General features: G+C 48.5%; 1 protein-coding gene across 1 annotated transcript in view; it reads left to right on the top strand.

Moving 5' to 3' along the window:
* The window catches only part of LOC136573561 (uncharacterized), a 44,370-nt gene extending 30,400 nt beyond the window's left edge, over nt 1–13,970 (top strand). Inside the window, exon 9 of the mRNA XM_066574830.1 lies at nt 13,449–13,970. Within this exon, the coding sequence (XP_066430927.1) occupies nt 13,449–13,970 (522 nt within the window). The remainder of the gene's footprint in view (nt 1–13,448) is intronic.
* The last annotated feature ends 4,197 nt before the right edge of the window (nt 13,971–18,167 follow it).

The following is an 18,167-nucleotide window of genomic DNA, read 5'->3' as shown; positions in this document are numbered from 1 at the left end:
CAGTACTAATGTACATCCCAAAAATTGGCCATGGCCAGCCAAGAGGGCAGGTGAAACCCATTAATCGCTTTGGTTAATGTGGCTTAAGTGGTAACTAGGCCTGGAGGCAGCCCAGTGTAACGAAAAATTGGTTCAAGTTAAAGTTCCAATGCTTTTAAGCGCATTGAAACTTATAAAAATTGTTCTGAAAAATTATTTGAGTGAGCCTTGTGGCCCTAAGAAAAATTGCCCGTTCAGCGTGATTACGTGAGGTTTCAGGAGGAGGAGCAGGAGGAGGAGGAGGAGGAATATTAGACACAGATTGATGAAGCAGAAATGTCCCCGTTTTGGATGGTGAGAGAGAACGTAGCTTCCATCCGCGGGTGCAGCCTACGTATTGCTTACGTATCGCTGCTGTCCGCTGGTGGAGAACAGAAGTCTGGGGAAATCCAGCCTTTGTTCATCTTGATGAGTGTTAGCCTGTCGGCACTGTCGGTTGACAAGCGGCTACGCTTATCTGTGATGATTCCCCCAGCCGCACTAAACACCCTCTCCGACAACACGCTAGCCGCAGGACAAGCAAGCACCTCAAGGGCATACAGGGCTAGTTCAGGCCACGTGTCCAGCTTCGACACCCAGTAGTTGTAGGGGGCAGAGGCGTCACCAAGGATGGTCGTGCGATCCGCTACGTACTCCCTCACCATCCTTTTTCAGTGCTCCCGCCGACTCAGCCGTGACTGGGGAGCGGTGACACAGTCTTGGTGGGGAGCCATAAAGCTGGCCAGGCCCTTAAAGACTGTTGCACTGCCTGGGATGTACATGCTGCTCGATCTACGCACATCCCCTGCAACATGGCCCTCGGAACTGCGCCTTCTGCCACTAGCGCTGTCGGCTGGGAATTTTACCATCAGCTTGTCCGCAAGGGTCCTGTGGTATAGCAACACTCTCGAACCCCTTTCCTCTTCGGGAATCAGAGTGGGCAGGTTCTCCTTATACCGTGGATCGAGCAGTGTGTACACCCAGTAATCCGTAGTGGCCAGAATGCGTGCAACGCGAGGGTCACGAGAAAGGCATCCTAACATGAAGTCAGCCATGTGTGCCAGGGTACCTGTACGCAACACATGGCTGTCTTCACTAGGAAGATCACTTTCAGGATCCTCCTCCTCCTCCTCCTCCTCCTCCTCCTCCTCCTCAGGCCATACACGCTGAAAGGATGACAGGCAATCAGCCGGTGTACCGTCAGCAGCGGCCCAAGCTGTCTCTTCCCCCTCCTCCTCATCCTCCTCATGCTCCTCCTCCTCCTCCTGTACGCGCTGAGAAATAGACAGGAGGGTGCCCTGACTATCCAGCGGCATACTGTCTTCCCCCGCCCCCGTTTCCGAGCGCAAAGCAGCTGCCTTTATGGTTTGCAGGGAATTTCTCAAGATGCATAGCAGAGGAATGGTGACGCTAATGATTGTAGCATCGCCGCTCACCACCTGGGTAGACTCCTCAAAATTACCAAGGACATGGCAGATGTCTGCCAACCAGGCCCACTCTTCTGAAAGGAATTGAGGAGGCTGACTTCCACTGCGCCGCCCATGTTGGAGTTGGTATTCGACTATAGCTCTACGCTGTTCATAGAGCCTGGCCAACATGTGGAGCGTAGAGTTCCACCGTGTGGGCACGTCGCACAGCAGTCGGTGCACTGGCAGCTTAAAGTGATGTTGCAGGGTGCGCAGGGTGGCAGCGTCCGTGTGGGACTTGCGGAAATGTGCGCAGAGCCGGCGCGCCTTTACGAGCAGGTCTGACAAGCGTGGGTAGCTTTTCAGAAAGCGCTGAACCACCAAATTAAAGACGTGGGCCAGGCATGGCACGTGCGTGAGGCTGCCGAGCTGCAGAGCCGCCACCAGGTTACGGCCGTTGTCACACACGACCATGCCCGGTTGGAGGCTCAGCGGCGCAAGCCAGCGGTCGGTCTGCTGTGTCAGACCCTGCAGCAGTTCGTGGGCCGTGTGCCTCTTATCGCCTAAGCTGAGTAGTTTCAGCACGGCCTGCTGACGCTTGCCCACCGCTGTGCTGCCACACCGCGCGACACCGACTGCTGGCGACATGCTGCTGCTAACACATCTTGATTGTGAGACAGAGGAGGAGGAGGAGGAGGGTGCTTTAGTGGAGGAAGCATACACCTCCGCAGATACCAGCACCGAGCTGGGGCCCGCAATTCTGGGGGTGGGTAGGACGTGAGCGGTCCCAGGCTCTGACTCTGTCCCAGCCTCCACTAAATTCACCCAATGTGCCGTCAGGGAGATGTAGTGGCCCTGCCCGCCTGTGCTTGTCCACGTGTCCGTAGTTAAGTGGACCGTGGCAGTAACCGCGTTGGTGAGGGCGCGCACAATGTTGCGGGAGACGTGGTCGTGCAGGGCTGGGACGGCACATCGGGAAAAGTAGTGGCGACTGGGAACTGAGTAGCGCGGGGCCGCCGCCTCCATGATACTTTTGAAGGACTCCGTTTCCACAACCCTATACGGCAGCATCTCAAGGCTGATGAATTTTGCGATGCGGACGGTTAACGTTTGAGCGTGCGGGTGCGTGGCGGCGTACTTGCGCTTGCGCTCGAACACTTGCGCAAGCGACGGCTGAACGGTGCGCTGAACTACACTGCTGGATGGGGCCGAGGACAGCGGAGATGAGGGTGTGGGTGCAGGCCATGAGGCGGTAGTGCCTGTGTCCTGAGAGGGGGGTTGCATCTCAGTGGCAGGTTGGGGCACAGGGGGAGAGGCAGGGGTGCAAACCGGAGGCGGTGAACGGCCTTTGTCCCACCTTGCGGGGTGCTTGGCCATCATATGTCTGCGCATGGTGGTGGTGGTGAGGCTGTTGGTGTTGGCTCCCCGGCTGAGCTTTGCGCGACAAAGGTTGCACACCACTGTTCGTCGGTCGTCAGGCGTCTCTGTGAAAAACTGCCAGACCTTAGAGCACCTCGGCCTCCGCAGGGTGGCATGGCGCGAGGGGGCGCTTTGGGAAACACTTGGTGGATTATTCGGTCTGGCCCTGCCTCTACCCCTGGCCCTGGACACCGCACTGCCTCTTGCAACCTGCCCTGCTGATGCCCTTGACTCCCCCTCTGAAGACCTGTCCTCCTGAGTAAGCGTTGCACACCAGGTGGGGTCAGTCACCTCATCGTCCTGCTGCTCTTCCTCCGAATCCTCTGTGCGCTGCTCCCTGGGACTTACTGCCCTTACTACTACCTCACTGCAAGACAACTGTGTCTGATCGTCATCGTCCTCCTGACCCACAGAAAGTTGTTGAGACAGTTGGCGGAAGTCCCCAGCCTCTTCCCCCGGACCCCGGGAACTTTCGAAAGGTTGGGCATCAGTGACGATAAACTCCTCTGGTGGGAGAGGAACCGCTGCTGCCCAATCTAAGCAGGGGCCCGAGAACAGTTCCTGGGAGTGCTCCCGCTCCTGAGCAGGTGTTATTGTAGTGGAGTGAGGAGGCTGGGAGGAAGGAGGAGCAGCAGACAGAGGATTCGGATTGGCAGCAGTGGGCGGCGCAGAACTGCGGGTAGACGATAGGTTGCTCGAAGCACTTTCTGCCATCCAGGACAGGACCTGCTCACACTGCTCATTTTCTAATAACCGTCTCCCGCGTGGACCCATTAATTGGGCGATGAATGTGGGGACGCCAGAAACGTGCCTCTCTCCTAATCGCGCAGTAGTCGGCTGCGACACACCTGGATCAGGAGCTTGGCCTGTGCCCACACCCTGACTTGGCCCTCCGCGTCCTCGGCCGCATCCACGTCCTCTAGGCCTACCCCTACCCCTCAGCATGCTGTATTACCAGTGATTTGATTTCACAGGCAGGAAATAAATTGGCGCAAGACTGCAGGCCAAATATAATTTTTGCCCTTTTTGGAAAACGAAAGGCCCCACTGCCTCTAGTGAATGAATTATCTAAGTTTAATAACTGTGCTGTGTCCCTGCTTATGTGTCACAGAACGTGAGGGTAGCAGAGTTATTATAACTCTTGGAGAGCAGGTATTTTTTTCCCAATTAAGGAAAGCAAATGGCGAAGCCAGCAGTAAAGCGTAGCTGGGTGCGTATGATTTAGCAATGTTTTTCACGCAGCTCACACGTCTCCACAGGCGTAAGGACGGACAGAGGCTGGACAAATAGATTTGTTTTCAGTTTTTTCCCACCAACAGGCAGCACTGCGTATATTCAATGAACATGAGAAGTTTAATAACTGTGCTGTGTCCCTGCTTATGTGTCACAGAACGTGAGGGTAGCAGAGTTATTATAACTCTGGCAGAGCAGGTATTTTTTTCCCAATTAAGGAAAGCAAATGGCGAAGCCAGCAGTAAAGCGTAGCTGGGTGCGTATGATTTAGCAATGTTTTTCACGCAGCTCACACGTCTCCACAGGCGTAAGGACGGACAGAGGCTGGACAAATAGATTTGTTTTCAGTTTTTTCCCACCAACAGGCAGCACTGCGTATATTCAATGAACATGAGAAGTTTAATAACTGTGCTGTGTCCCTGCTTATGTGTCACAGAACGTGAGGGTAGCAGAGTTATTATAACTCTGGCAGAGCAGGTATTTTTTTCCCAATTAAGGAAAGCAAATGGCGAAGCCAGCAGTAAAGCGTAGCTGGGTGCGTATGATTTAGCAATGTTTTTCACGCAGCTCACACGTCTCCACAGGCGTAAGGACGGACAGAGGCTGGACAAATAGATTTGTTTTCAGTTTTTTCCCACCAACAGGCAGCACTGTGTATATTCAATGAACATGAGAAGTTTAATAACTGTGCTGTGTCCCTGCTTATGTGTCACAGAACGTGAGGGTAGCAGAGTTATTATAACTCTGGCAGAGCAGGTATTTTTTTCCCAATTAAGGAAAGCAAATGGCGAAGCCAGCAGTAAAGCGTAGCTGGGTGCGTATGATTTAGCAATGTTTTTCACGCAGCTCACACGTCTCCACAGGCGTAAGGACGGACAGAGGCTGGACAAATAGATTTGTTTTCAGTTTTTTCACACCAACAGGCAGCACTGCGTATATTCAATGAACATGAGAAGTTTAATAACTGTGCTGTGTCCCTGCTTATGTGTCACAGAACGTGAGGGTAGCAGAGTTATTATAACTCTGGCAGAGCAGGTATTTTTTTCCCAATTAAGGAAAGCAAATGGCGAAGCCAGCAGTAAAGCGTAGCTGGGTGCGTATGATTTAGCAATGTTTTTCACGCAGCTCACACGTCTCCACAGGCGTAAGGACGGACAGAGGCTGGACAAATAGATTTGTTTTCAGTTTTTTCACACCAACAGGCAGCACTGCGTATATTCAATGAACATGAGAAGTTTAATAACTGTGCTGTGTCCCTGCTTATGTGTCACAGAACGTGAGGGTAGCAGAGTTATTATAACTCTGGCAGAGCAGGTATTTTTTTCCCAATTAAGGAAAGCAAATGGCGAAGCCAGCAGTAAAGCGTAGCTGGGTGCGTATGATTTAGCAATGTTTTTCACGCAGCTCACACGTCTCCACAGGCGTAAGGACGGACAGAGGCTGGACAAATAGATTTGTTTTCAGTTTTTTCACACCAACAGGCAGCACTGCGTATATTCAATGAACATGAGAAGTTTAATAACTGTGCTGTGTCCCTGCTTATGTGTCACAGAACGTGAGGGTAGCAGAGTTATTATAACTCTGGCAGAGCAGGTATTTTTTTCCCAATTAAGGAAAGCAAATGGCGAAGCCAGCAGTAAAGCGTAGCTGGGTGCGTATGATTTAGCAATGTTTTTCACGCAGCTCACACGTGTCCACAGGCGTTAGGACGGACAGAGGCTGGACAAATAGATTTGTTTTCAGTTTTTTCCCACCAACAGGCAGCACTGCGTATATTCTATGAATAATAACTGTGTTCTGGCCCTGCCTATACAATTCTTTCCCTGCAGTATCAATGGAGGGTGCAATGCTCTGCAGAGGCGATTTTGAGAAGCCCAAAAAAAATGCAGCACAGCTAACAGCAGCCTGGACAGTACTGCACACGGATAAATATGGCCCTAGAAAGGACCGTTGAGGTTCTTGAAGGCTACACTCACTCCTAACACTCTCCCTGCCTATGCAGCACTTCTGTCCCTAATGCCAGGTGCAACGGTCTGCAGAGGCGATTTTGAGGAAAAAAAAAATGCCACTGCTAACAGCAGCCAACACACAGCTATCAGTGGCCCTAATAAGGACCTTTGGGGGGTCTTGAAGCCTACACTAACTACCAATTCTTTCCCTACAGCAGCTCCGGTATAAACAGCACTGTCCCTCATCTAACTCACACCGCATCTGAGGCGAGCCGCGGGAGGGGCCGACTTTTATATTAGGCGAACACCTGATCTCGCCAGCCACTCACAGCAGGGGGGTGGTATAGGGCTTAAACGTTGCAGGGGGAAGTTGTAATGCCTTCCCTGTCTTTCAATTGGCCAGAAAAGCGCGCTAACGTCTCAGGGAAGGAAGTGAAAGTAACCAGAACACCGCATGGTGTTCGTTACGAATAACGAACATCCCGAACACCCTAATATTCGCACGAATATCAAGCTCGGACGAACGCGTTCGCTCATCTCTAGTCAAATCATACAGCATGAGCAACTCTGATAAATTTGGTGAATATTCTGATTGCCTCATCTAAGTTTAGGTTGTCTAAATATTTGACAGGATTAGTAAATCTGCTACACTCTGTACTATTCATAGGGCCCCATAACAATTCTCAAAAAAAGACACACTGGCAAAAATACTATGCTTTTATTACAGTTGATGTCGTCCATTATGATTTCAGGCCCAAAATTCTTCGCAATTCATTTCACAGTAACTGCTACAGCAGCGTTTCCCAAACTGTGCTCCGCGGAGCCCTTGGGACTTCGCCAGTGACAGTCAGGGGCTCTGAGCAAGGGTCTAGGTTTCCTAGTACTACTCACTGTTGTAGCTGTGTTCAGACAGGCTTTAGTGAAGAACAGGACCTGCGGTGGCATATCAAGGCAGATCATATGATCCGGCTCCAGGGCGGATTTGCTGTGGAATTCACAGTAGCTGTAGCAGCAAAGCGGATGAGATTTTGAAAATCTCATCCATACGCTGTGGAAAAAATCTGCACAAAACCCGTGTGGATATTGACATGTGGTGCGGGATTTAATTCCACAACATGTTAATTTTAAATATAGTGTACATCAATTGCCCAGCCAGTGCTCCAGCGTTCCTCCCTGTATTTTTATTTTTTTTAAACAGCCCTGTCCTTTTTATAATGATGGAGGTAAAAATATGTTGTGATAAGCCACGCCCCCTAACCCCTCCCTTGACCACACCCTCTGTCCCACTTTGGGGTTCCACAGGAAAATTTTGCGTCAAAAAGGGCTTCATGGCTAAAAATGTTTTGAGAACCACTGCTCTACAGTATCGTTTTTTTTACCTCGGTAAATGATGATATTCTGGCTGCATGCACTCACAAGGAGATAACTTTATAGGGATTTAGGCAATCAGGTATTTCATAAAACATGCACTGTAATATGGCAGCTGAGACCCAACCCTTGAAGAGTAAAACCCAATTTACACGCCAAGATGGTCGTTCAAAACATAGGATGACTGACAGTTTGAATGATCATTCGGCATAAGCTGCTAATGGGCACTAATGCCTATTAGTGGCTTATTAGCTTCATTTGCATGTAAATTAACCTCCCTTTGCTTTATGCAGATAACAGCAGGTGGTCTGTTCTCTGCATCCAGCCCCTTTGTTCTCCCCTGAGACTGCAGCTGAATACAATGTTATCAGTGTTTCCTTGGAGAATCACAGCATGCGGTCCCTGGTATCAGCTGCCCAGCCAAACAATGTATTTTAACCCCTTAGTGACGAAGCCTGTTTGCACCTTAGTGACTGAGCCAAATTTTGGAAATCTGACATGCGTCGTTCAACGTGGCATAACTCCGTAAAGGCTTTATATATCCCAGTGATTCTGACATTGTTTTTTCGCCACATGTTGTACTTCATTTAGATTGTAAAAAGAGACCGATATAATTTGTGTATATTTATTAAAAGTGCCAATATTGGAAAAAGTTTTTAAAAATTGTCATTTTTTCACATTTTCAACCGTAATATCTCAAATATGTCCAAACATACTGTACAAATTTTTGATAAGATATGTATTTCCATCTGTTTACTTTATTCTGAATGCACACTTGAAAAACTTTTGTGTTTTTTTTTAACCATTTAGAGGACGTACAAATTTAACATTACTTTTCAGCATTTTGAGGAGCACTTTGTTTTCCTGCACCAAGCCAAGTTTGCAAAGGCTCATAAGTGTCAGAATAATAGATACACCCACAAATGACCCCATTTTAAAAACTACACCCCTAAGTGTATTCACTGAGGGGGGTCATGAGTATTTTGACCCCACCAGTTTTTTTCAGGAATTAGTTCAATTTAGGGGAGAAAACATAAAATTTCATATTTTTGCAAATATGTCATTTTAAAGACATATTTTTTTCCTATAGAGCCCATGAAAATGAGGATTTACACATCAAAATGGATACCCCCGTTTCTCCCGTGTTCAGAAATATACCCATTGTGGCCCTAATCTTATGTCTGGATGCATAACGGGAGCCAAAATGAAAGGAGTAGTCAGTGTCTTTCAGAACATAAATTTTGCTTGAAGGCGTTTTAGGCCCCATAGCACTTTTGTAGAGCTCTTGAGTGGCCAAAACCAAAGAAAACCCCCACAAGTGACCCCATTTTGAAAACTAGACCCCTTAACGAATTTATCTAGGGGTGTACTGCCCATTTTGACCCCACAGTTTTTGAATGAATTCAAGCCAAGCAAAAGGAAAAAATTGTGACTTTCGTTTTTTGTCAATTCTGTCATTTTTAAAACAGCTTTTTTTGTACAGCACACGCATGAATGAAGCCTTTCACCCCAAAATGGATACCCCTGTGTCTCCCCTGTTCAGAGACATACCCATTGTGGCCCTAATCTCATGTCTGGATGCACAATGGGGCCCAAAACGAAAGGCGTAGTCGGTGTCTTTCAGAACATAGATTTTGCTTGAAGGCGTTTTAGGCCCCATAGCACATTTGTAGAGCTCTTGAGCGGCCAAAATCAAAGAGAACCCCCACAAGTGACCCCATTTTGAAAACTAGACCCCTTAACGAATAGATACAGGGGTTTACTGACCATTTTGTTCCCACAGTTTTTGAATGTATTGAAGCAAAGCAAAAGGAAAAAATTGTGATTTTCGTTTTTTTGGCAATTCTGTCGTTTTAAAAACAGCTTTTTTGGTACGGCACACACATGAATGAAGACTTGCACCCCAAAGTGGATACCCCTGTTTCTCCCGTGTTCAGAGACATACCCATTGTGGCCCTAATCTTTTGTCTGGATGCACAACGGGGTCCAAAATGAAAGGAGTAGTCGGTGGCTTTCAGAACAGAAATTTAGCATGAAGGCGATTTCGGCCCCATTGCCCACTTGTAGAGCCCTTGAGCGGCCAAAACGACAGAGAACCCCCACAAATGATCCCATTTTGAAAACTAGACCCCCTAACGAATTTATCTAGGGGTGTACTGTGTATTTTTACCCTACATTTTTTGAATAAATCTAAGCAAAGCAGTAGGAAAAAAATTACAATTTTCATTTTTTTGGCAGTTGTATCAATTTAAAAACTGTTTTTTTTTGTACAGCACACATAGGAATGAAGACTTTCACCCCAAAATTGATACCCCTGTTTGTCCCGTGTTCAGAACCATACCCCTTGTGGCTCTAATCTACTTAAAGGACGCATGGCTAGGCCTATAATGGAAGGAGCACCCGTTGGATTTTAGGGCACAACGGAATAAATTCCAGGCCCCATTGCCCACTTATAGAGCCATTGAGCGTCCAAAACGATAAGGAACCCCCACAAATGTCCCCATTTTAAAAACTAGACCCCTTAACGAATTCATCTAGGAGTGTACTGCTTATTTTGACCCCACAGTATGCTTATTTTGACCCCACAGTATTTGAATAAATTTCAGTAAAGCAGAAGGAAAAAAATTATGATTTTCATTTTTTTGGCAATTTTGTCAATTTAAAAACTTTTTTTTTTGTACAGTGTACATAGGAACGAAGACGTTCACCCCCAAATGGATCCCCCCGTTTGTCCCGTGTTCAAAAACATTCCCATTGTGGCCCTAATCTACTTACAGGAAACATGGCAAGGCCTGTAATGGAGGGAACACCCGTTGGATTGCAGGGCACAACTGAATAAATTCCAGGCCCCATTGCTAATTTGTACGGAATAAAAATTGACTCCCTAAAAATCCCCCCCCCCCCCCTCCACGCCCTTTTCGGCGTTCCCCAAATCTTAGATAAAAGTAATAATGTGAACTGTGTAGTATTTCCAAAGACGGGTAATTATGGAGGCTGGTTGGGATGGGCACATAGGGCAATAAAATCGGGTATCCCCCCTCCTCTCATGCTTTTTGGGGGTCATTTTTTGACCTCAGTGGCGGGGATGGGGTGTAAAAAGTGGCGTTCCGTGAGTCTCTGTAAGCTTGATGAGGTGCGGCGGTCTCACACAGAAGGCGCTCAAGAAGGTGCTCCTGGAACTGCAGGAAGGCGAGCGTTCCCGGGGCTTCTTGTAAATTGCGTATTACAGGTAGCGGTCTGAATAACACCGGGCTTATGCAGCCGTAGGTGGATCCCGGCTGTGAGCCCGGCTGTGACCCTGCGTACGGCCGCGTAATGTACTGCGTATAACTGCGTACTTACACGGGCAGTCATGCGCAGTACACTTTTTTTTTTTTTTTTTTGTATTTCCCGCACCGTCGCTTAGTGATGACGCGGGTACCCGCAGCCCGTATACAACGTAGTTGCGTATGGGCTGCGGGTATATCCGCGACCATGGAGCACAATGGGCTCTATGTTGCCGATATCCGCGGTAAAATAGAACCTGCTGCGTTCTGTTTTCTGCGAGTGGATTACACAATTCCGACCCGCTAATGTGAGCGGCATTGTGTAATCCAATGCGATTGATCTGCGTATTACCGCTAATCAAACGCATGTGGAATCCGTAATTCCTATCCGGTCATGTGAGACCGGCCAAAGGTAGATCGCTACCTTTTTTTCACGTGACCGGGGACCGCTCAACGAGGCCACCGGTCACTGCTCCAGGCTCTCGGTGACCGTTGGGCGCCGAGAGCAAGGAGATATTAAGTTTCCTGGGCTCCCCGACTCCTGCGCATGTGTGCGGTGTTTTGCCGGCAGTCGCATGCGCAGAATACGGGAAAGTTCACGGAAGAAGATTGCGTCGGGGTGCAAATATGGAGGCCTCCGGTAAAAAGTTTCATCTCCTCTCACCGATCGCATCGGTGAGGGGAGATGAACCTTCCCCTTTTTTTAACTTTTACGTGATCCAAAGAATAATGGCGAACACGTGATCAGAAACCGCTCACCGCGGCTCTCCGTGAAATCTCCAGGCTCTCGGCTAAGTTTTGTAGCCAGGAGCAGGGAGATTTTAAAAAACCACGGCTTTCGCGCATGCGCCTGCCACATTGGCGACGGGCGCGTGCACAGAAGCTGGGGTGAGGTCCGCGGATAAATCCGCAGGCCTTAGGTACGTCATTTCATCCTCCCTCACGGATATGATCCGTGGGGGGAGATGAAACGCAAGGTTTTTTTTAAACTTTTTAAAACTTTTTTTTTACTTTTTGCACTTTGTTTTTTTACCTTTTACCCCTTTTTTTTTTTTTTTTTTACTTTCCATGATCACTGTCATCCATTGGATGACAGTGATCATGTCCCTGGTGACATCCCTCTGCTCTTGGCTACACATGGCAGCCAGGAGCAGAGCAATTTTGAATTTCCCGGGGCTCGAGCCCCTCTGTGCACGCGCCCGATGTCAATCATCGGGCGCGCATGCGCAGACGGGGATTTCGGGTCCCGGGACATCGCAGAGGACCGGGGGTGAGTATCTTCACCTCCCCTCATGGATCCGATCCATGAGGGGAGGTGAAACTTTACTTTTGTTCTACTTTTTCAACTTTTTCGCGATCACCGCTATCGAAATGGATAGCGGTGATCGCGGGCCCGGGGACCGCTCACAGTGGTCCCCGGTAACACCTCCTGGTTCCCGGCTACCTTCAGGAGCCGGGAGCCAGGAGATTTTAAATTTGCCGGGGACACCCGGGCTTCTGCGCGTGCGCGCCAGGCGATGACGTCACGCGCACGCGCAGAAGGCCGCCGGCGGGTCCGGGAGGACCAGATCTCCGGGGAACACCGCCGACAAGCCCTGTGAGTATTTTCAGCTGCCGTGATGGATCCGATCCATCATAGCAGCTGAATTACTACTTTTTTACACTGTTTTATTTACTTTTTTGCGATCGGCGCTATTCATTTTATAGCGCCGATCGCAATGCCGGGGGGGACTGCCCGCATCCTGGGATGACAGCTCCATGGTGTCGGCTACCTGCGGGCACCGACAGCATGGAGCTGTCACGTCCTCAGGCCAGTGGGCATCAATCCAAAGAGGATGCATAAAACTACGTCCTCTAGGTTTAAAGCCCACTTTCTGAGGATGTAGTTTCCCGATGGGGCGGTCGTTAAGGGGTTAAACTCAACCTAAAATTATCGTTTCGCTGAAAAGCAAACAACGGTATTATTTACATGCAACGATTATTGCTCAAGATACATCGTTTGAGCGAATTTTAAGCGAGTTGTCTCCTTATGTAGTGACAACTCTTATATATATATATATATATATATATATATATATATATATATATATACATATATATATATATATATATATATATATATATATATATATATATATATATATATGTCAGGACTATTTGTTTGTAACAAAGCTCCAGATCCTCTGCAAACACTTAGCGGGGAGTAGAGGTGTAACTTAAAGCTCCTGGGCCCCAATGCAAAATCTGTAACAGGACCCCAACTATAAGGCTTTATTCATAGTACTGGGCTCCCTATGTGGAGAAGAGAGACGTTATGGGGCCCCTAAGGCTCCTGGGCCCTGGTGCAACCTCACCCCCTGCATCCCCTATAGATACCCCAGTGTATGAGTATATGAGAGCTATTGCCATCTATTTCTGCATGTAGGAAGGAGCGGGGTCAGAGCCTAATGCCACACTGTTTGTTCTGGCTAGGCTTACCATTCTCCCTTCAGTCTACAGATGCATTCTCCTGTCATAGGATGAGTTTCTACAGACTGCAGTGACAGCAGCTATTTTTTCTGAACAACCCCATTAAATATTAGAGGTCTACCACCTCAAATCAGCACAATAATAGGGTTGCGGCACTTCTGTGAGTGTCATGTCCATTTTAATGCCACTGGCCATACTAAGGATAGACCATCACTATTTAAATTCTGAAAAAACGCTTTAATGTTTCATATAATATTATTTGTCTAAAATCTATATAAGAACATGCACTTTTATTATTGCAACTTCTGTTCTTTCTACAGATTGTGTCAGGAGTTCTCATGGTACCTGTAGATCCTGGACTACAAGGAAATGTAATCATACATCAGGCTGGAGTCAGCATTAGTGGTCCTGATAGTGCAATATTAACGGGGCTACCAGCTCTAAATCCTGTAGGCCAGCAAGGAATTAATATAACTATCCAAACCAATGAAACTGTATTAGTAGGAGGTGAATTACCAGGAGTTAAGCAGCAGGAATGGGTTAGAGATGATTCACCTGGATCAGGTATCATAAAACCAACTTATTCACCCCCAGCTGGATATTTTAGAACGCCATCCTATGTCAATCCTACTGTGCCATTAGATAAAGCCAGAGTGGATATAACAGAGAGTCCAAGTCCGACAACAGAAAACTGGATACTCTGTAATTCCTACTTACCAGACCATGAAGAATTCCAAGGCCTGACAAGAGGAGATGGCCACATCCCGGTACTGGCTCCAGAATATGTTGTCATTGAAAATATATATGGTAGTCAGAACCAAGTGGAAGGAACCGCCAAGTAGATTTCTGTGTTTTTTACTTCAATTAAAATATTGCTTATGTTGTTAATGTTTTAGTATATGTTTACCTGGTGATATATGTTGGTTTGACTGTTTTGGGATGCACACTGGGCTACACTTTTCAATACAAGTACATGGAACTGTATTATGTGGTATGCATGTAATAGTAGTTGTATGCTACTATATTTCCAAGTATAAAACCACACCTATCAATATGTGTCTTCAAAATCCAATACGTATAGTATATACCTCTAAACAAATTGTATGGCTGGGGTCACAGGGAACGGAATTTCAGCGGAATTTTTGCGGAATGACCTCACTGAAAAACCGTGAGATTTCTGTGGTATAAGCGCAGTTTCAAAAACCCGCGGAGTTTCACAATTGGCATAGAGAGGAGAAAGGCCACTGCGGAAACGAGAAAAGAATTGACATGCTGCGGAATTGAATTCCGCGCTGCATTTCAGTTTTCGTGCGACTTTCTGCACGGAAATTCCGCTGCAATTCCGCTCCGTGTGAACCCAGCCTATATCTCCTATAAAAAGGTATAAACTAGATCAATTGTAAACAAAATATATTATTTATTATATCCATCACGTGAAATCACATAAAACACCCACAGAAATAAAGGGAGCCGACTGAGTTGGTAGTAAGATTTACCAATGTAATGACAATACACTATAACTAGAGATGAGCGAACGCGTTCGTCCGAGCTTGATATTCGTGCGAATATTAGGGTGTTCGGGATGTTCGTTATTCGTAACGAACACCATGCGGTGTTCTGGTTACTTTCACTTCCTTCCCTGAGACGTTAGCGCGCTTTTCTGGCCAATTGAAAGACAGGGAAGGCATTACAACTTCCCCCTGCAACGTTTAAGCCCTATACCACCCCCCTGCTGTGAGTAGCTGGCGAGATCAGGTGTTCGCCTAATATAAAAGTCGGCCCCTCCCGCGGCTCGCCTCAGATACGGTGTGAGTTAGATGAGGGACAGTGCTGTTTATACCGGAGCTGCTGTAGGGAAAGAATTGGTAGTTAGTGTAGGCTTCAAGACCCCCCAAAGGTCCTTATTAGGGCCACTGATAGCTGTGTGTTGGCTGCTGTTAGCAGTGGGATTTTTTTTTTTCTCAAAATCGCCTCTGCAGACCGTTGCACCTGGCATTAGGGACAGAAGTGCTGCATAGGCAGGGAGAGTGTTAGGAGTGAGTGTAGCCTTCAAGAACCTCAACGGTCCTTTCTAGGGCCATATTTATCCGTGTGCAGTACTGTCCAGGCTGCTGTTGGCTGTGCTGCATTTTTTTTGGGCTTCTCAAAATCGCCTCTGCAGAGCATTCCACCCTCCATTGATACTGCAGGGAAAGAATTGTATAGGCAGGGCCACAACACAGTTATTATTCATAGAATATACGCAGTGCTGCCTGTTGGTGGGAAAAAACTGAAAACAAATCTATTTGTCCAGCCTCTGTCCGTCCTAACGCCTGTGGACACGTGTGAGCTGCGTGAAAAACATTGCTAAATCATACGCACCCAGCTACGCTTTACTGCTAGCTTCGCCATTTGCTTTCCTTAATTGGGAAAAAAATACCTGCTCTGCCAGAGTTATAATAACTCTGCTACCCTCACGTTCTGTGACACATAAGCAGGGACACAGCACAGTTATTAAACTTCTCATGTTCATTGAATATACGCAGTGCTGCCTGTTGGTGGGAAAAAACTGAAAACAAATCTATTTGTCCAGCCTCTGTCCGTCCTTACGCCTGTGGAGACGTGTGAGCTGCGTGAAAAACATTGCTAAATCATACGCACCCAGCTACGCTTTACTGCTGGCTTCGCCATTTGCTTTCCTTAATTGGGAAAAAAATACCTGCTCTGCCAGAGTTATAATAACTCTGCTACCCTCACGTTCTGTGACACATAAGCAGGGACACAGCACAGTTATTAAACTTCTCATGTTCATTGAATATACGCAGTGCTGCCTGTTGGTGGGAAAAAACTGAAAACAAATCTATTTGTCCAGCCTCTGTCCGTCCTTACGCCTGTGGAGACTTGTGAGCTGCGTGAAAAACATTGCTAAATCATACGCACCCAGCTACGCTTTACTGCTGGCTTCGCCATTTGCTTTCCTTAATTGGGAAAAAAATACCTGCTCTGCCAGAGTTATAATAACTCTGCTACCCTCACGTTCTGTGACACATAAGCAGGGACACAGCACAGTTATTAAACTTCTCATGTTCATTGAATATACGCAGTGCTGCCTGTTGGTGGGAAAAAACTGAAAACAAATCTATTTGTCCAGCCTCTGTCCGTCCTTACGCCTGTGGAGACGTGTGAGCTGCGTGAAAAACATTGCTAAATCATACGCACCCAGCTACGCTTTACTGCTGGCTTCGCCATTTGCTTTCCTTAATTGGGAAAAAAATACCTGCTCTGCCAGAGTTATAATAACTCTGCTACCCTCACGTTCTGTGACACATAAGCAGGGACACAGCACAGTTATTAAACTTAGATAATTCATTCACTAGAGGCAGTGGGGCCTTTCGTTTTCCAAAAAGGGCAAAAATTATATTTGGCCTGCAGTCTTGCGCCAATTTATTTCCTGCCTGTGAAATCAAATCACTGGTAATACAGCATGCTGAGGGGTAGGGGTAGGCCTAGAGGACGTGGACGCGGCCGAGGACGCGGAGGGCCAAGTCAGGGTGTGGGCACAGGCCAAGCTCCTGATCCAGGTGTGTCGCAGCCGACTGCTGCGCGATTAGGAGAGAGGCACGTTTCTGGCGTCCCCACATTCATCGCCCAATTAATGGGTCCACGCGGGAGACGGTTATTAGAAAATGAGCAGTGTGAGCAGGTCCTGTCCTGGATGGCAGAAAGTGCTTCGAGCAACCTATCGTCTACCCGCAGTTCTGCGCCGTCCACTGCTGCCAATCCGAATCCTCTGTCTGCTGCTCCTCCTTCCTCCCAGCCTCCTCACTCCACTACAATAACACCTGCTCAGGAGCGGGAGCACTCCCAGGAACTGTTCTCGGGCCCCTGCTTAGATTGGGCAGCAGCGGTTCCTCTCCCACCAGAGGAGTTTATCGTCACTGATGCCCAACCATTCGAAAGTTCCCGGGGTCCGGGGGAAGAGGCTGGGGACTTCCGCCAACTGTCTCAACAACTTTCTGTGGGTCAGGAGGACGATGACGATCAGACACAGTTGTCTTGCAGTGAGGTAGTAGTAAGGGCAGTAAGTCCCAGGGAGCAGCGCACAGAGGATTCGGAGGAAGAGCAGCAGGACGATGAGGTGACTGACCCCACCTGGTGTGCAACGCTTACTCAGGAGGACAGGTCTTCAGAGGGGGAGTCAAGGGCATCAGCAGGGCAGGTTGCAAGAGGCAGTGCGGTGTCCAGGGCCAGGGGTAGAGGCAGGGCCAGACCGAATAATCCACCAAGTGTTTCCCAAAGCGCCCCCTCGCGTCATGCCACCCTGCGGAGGCCGAGGTGCTCTAAGGTCTGGCAGTTTTTCACAGAGACGCCTGACGACCGACGAACAGTGGTGTGCAACCTTTGTCGCGCAAAGCTCAGCCGGGGAGCCAACACCAACAGCCTCACCACCACCACCATGCGCAGACATATGATGGCCAAGCACCCCGCAAGGTGGGACAAAGGCCGTTCACCGCCTCCGGTTTGCACCCCTGCCTCTCCCCCTGTGCCCCAACCTGCCACTGAGATGCAACCCCCCTCTCAGGACACAGGCACTACCGCCTCATGGCCTGCACCCACACCCTCATCTCCGCTGTCCTCGGCCCCATCCAGCAGTGTAGTTCAGCGCACCGTTCAGCCGTCGCTTGCGCAAGTGTTCGAGCGCAAGCGCAAGTACGCCGCCACGCACCCGCACGCTCAAACGTTAACCGTCCGCATCGCAAAATTCATCAGCCTTGAGATGCTGCCGTATAGGGTTGTGGAAACGGAGTCCTTCAAAAGTATCATGGAGGCGGCGGCCCCGCGCTACTCAGTTCCCAGTCGCCACTACTTTTCCCGATGTGCCGTCCCAGCCCTGCACGACCACGTCTCCCGCAACATTGTGCGCGCCCTCACCAACGCGGTTACTCCCACGGTCCACTTAACTACGGACACGTGGACAAGCACAGGCGGGCAGGGCCACTACATCTCCCTGACGGCACATTGGGTGAATTTAGTGGAGGCTGGGACAGAGTCAGAGCCTG

The sequence above is a fragment of the Eleutherodactylus coqui genome, chromosome 7 (genome assembly GCF_035609145.1).
Source record: "Eleutherodactylus coqui strain aEleCoq1 chromosome 7, aEleCoq1.hap1, whole genome shotgun sequence".
NCBI classification, from domain to species: Eukaryota; Metazoa; Chordata; class Amphibia; order Anura; family Eleutherodactylidae; genus Eleutherodactylus; species Eleutherodactylus coqui.
Note: the sequence above shows the minus strand (reverse complement) of the source record. Positions and strands in the feature narration are given on the sequence as shown.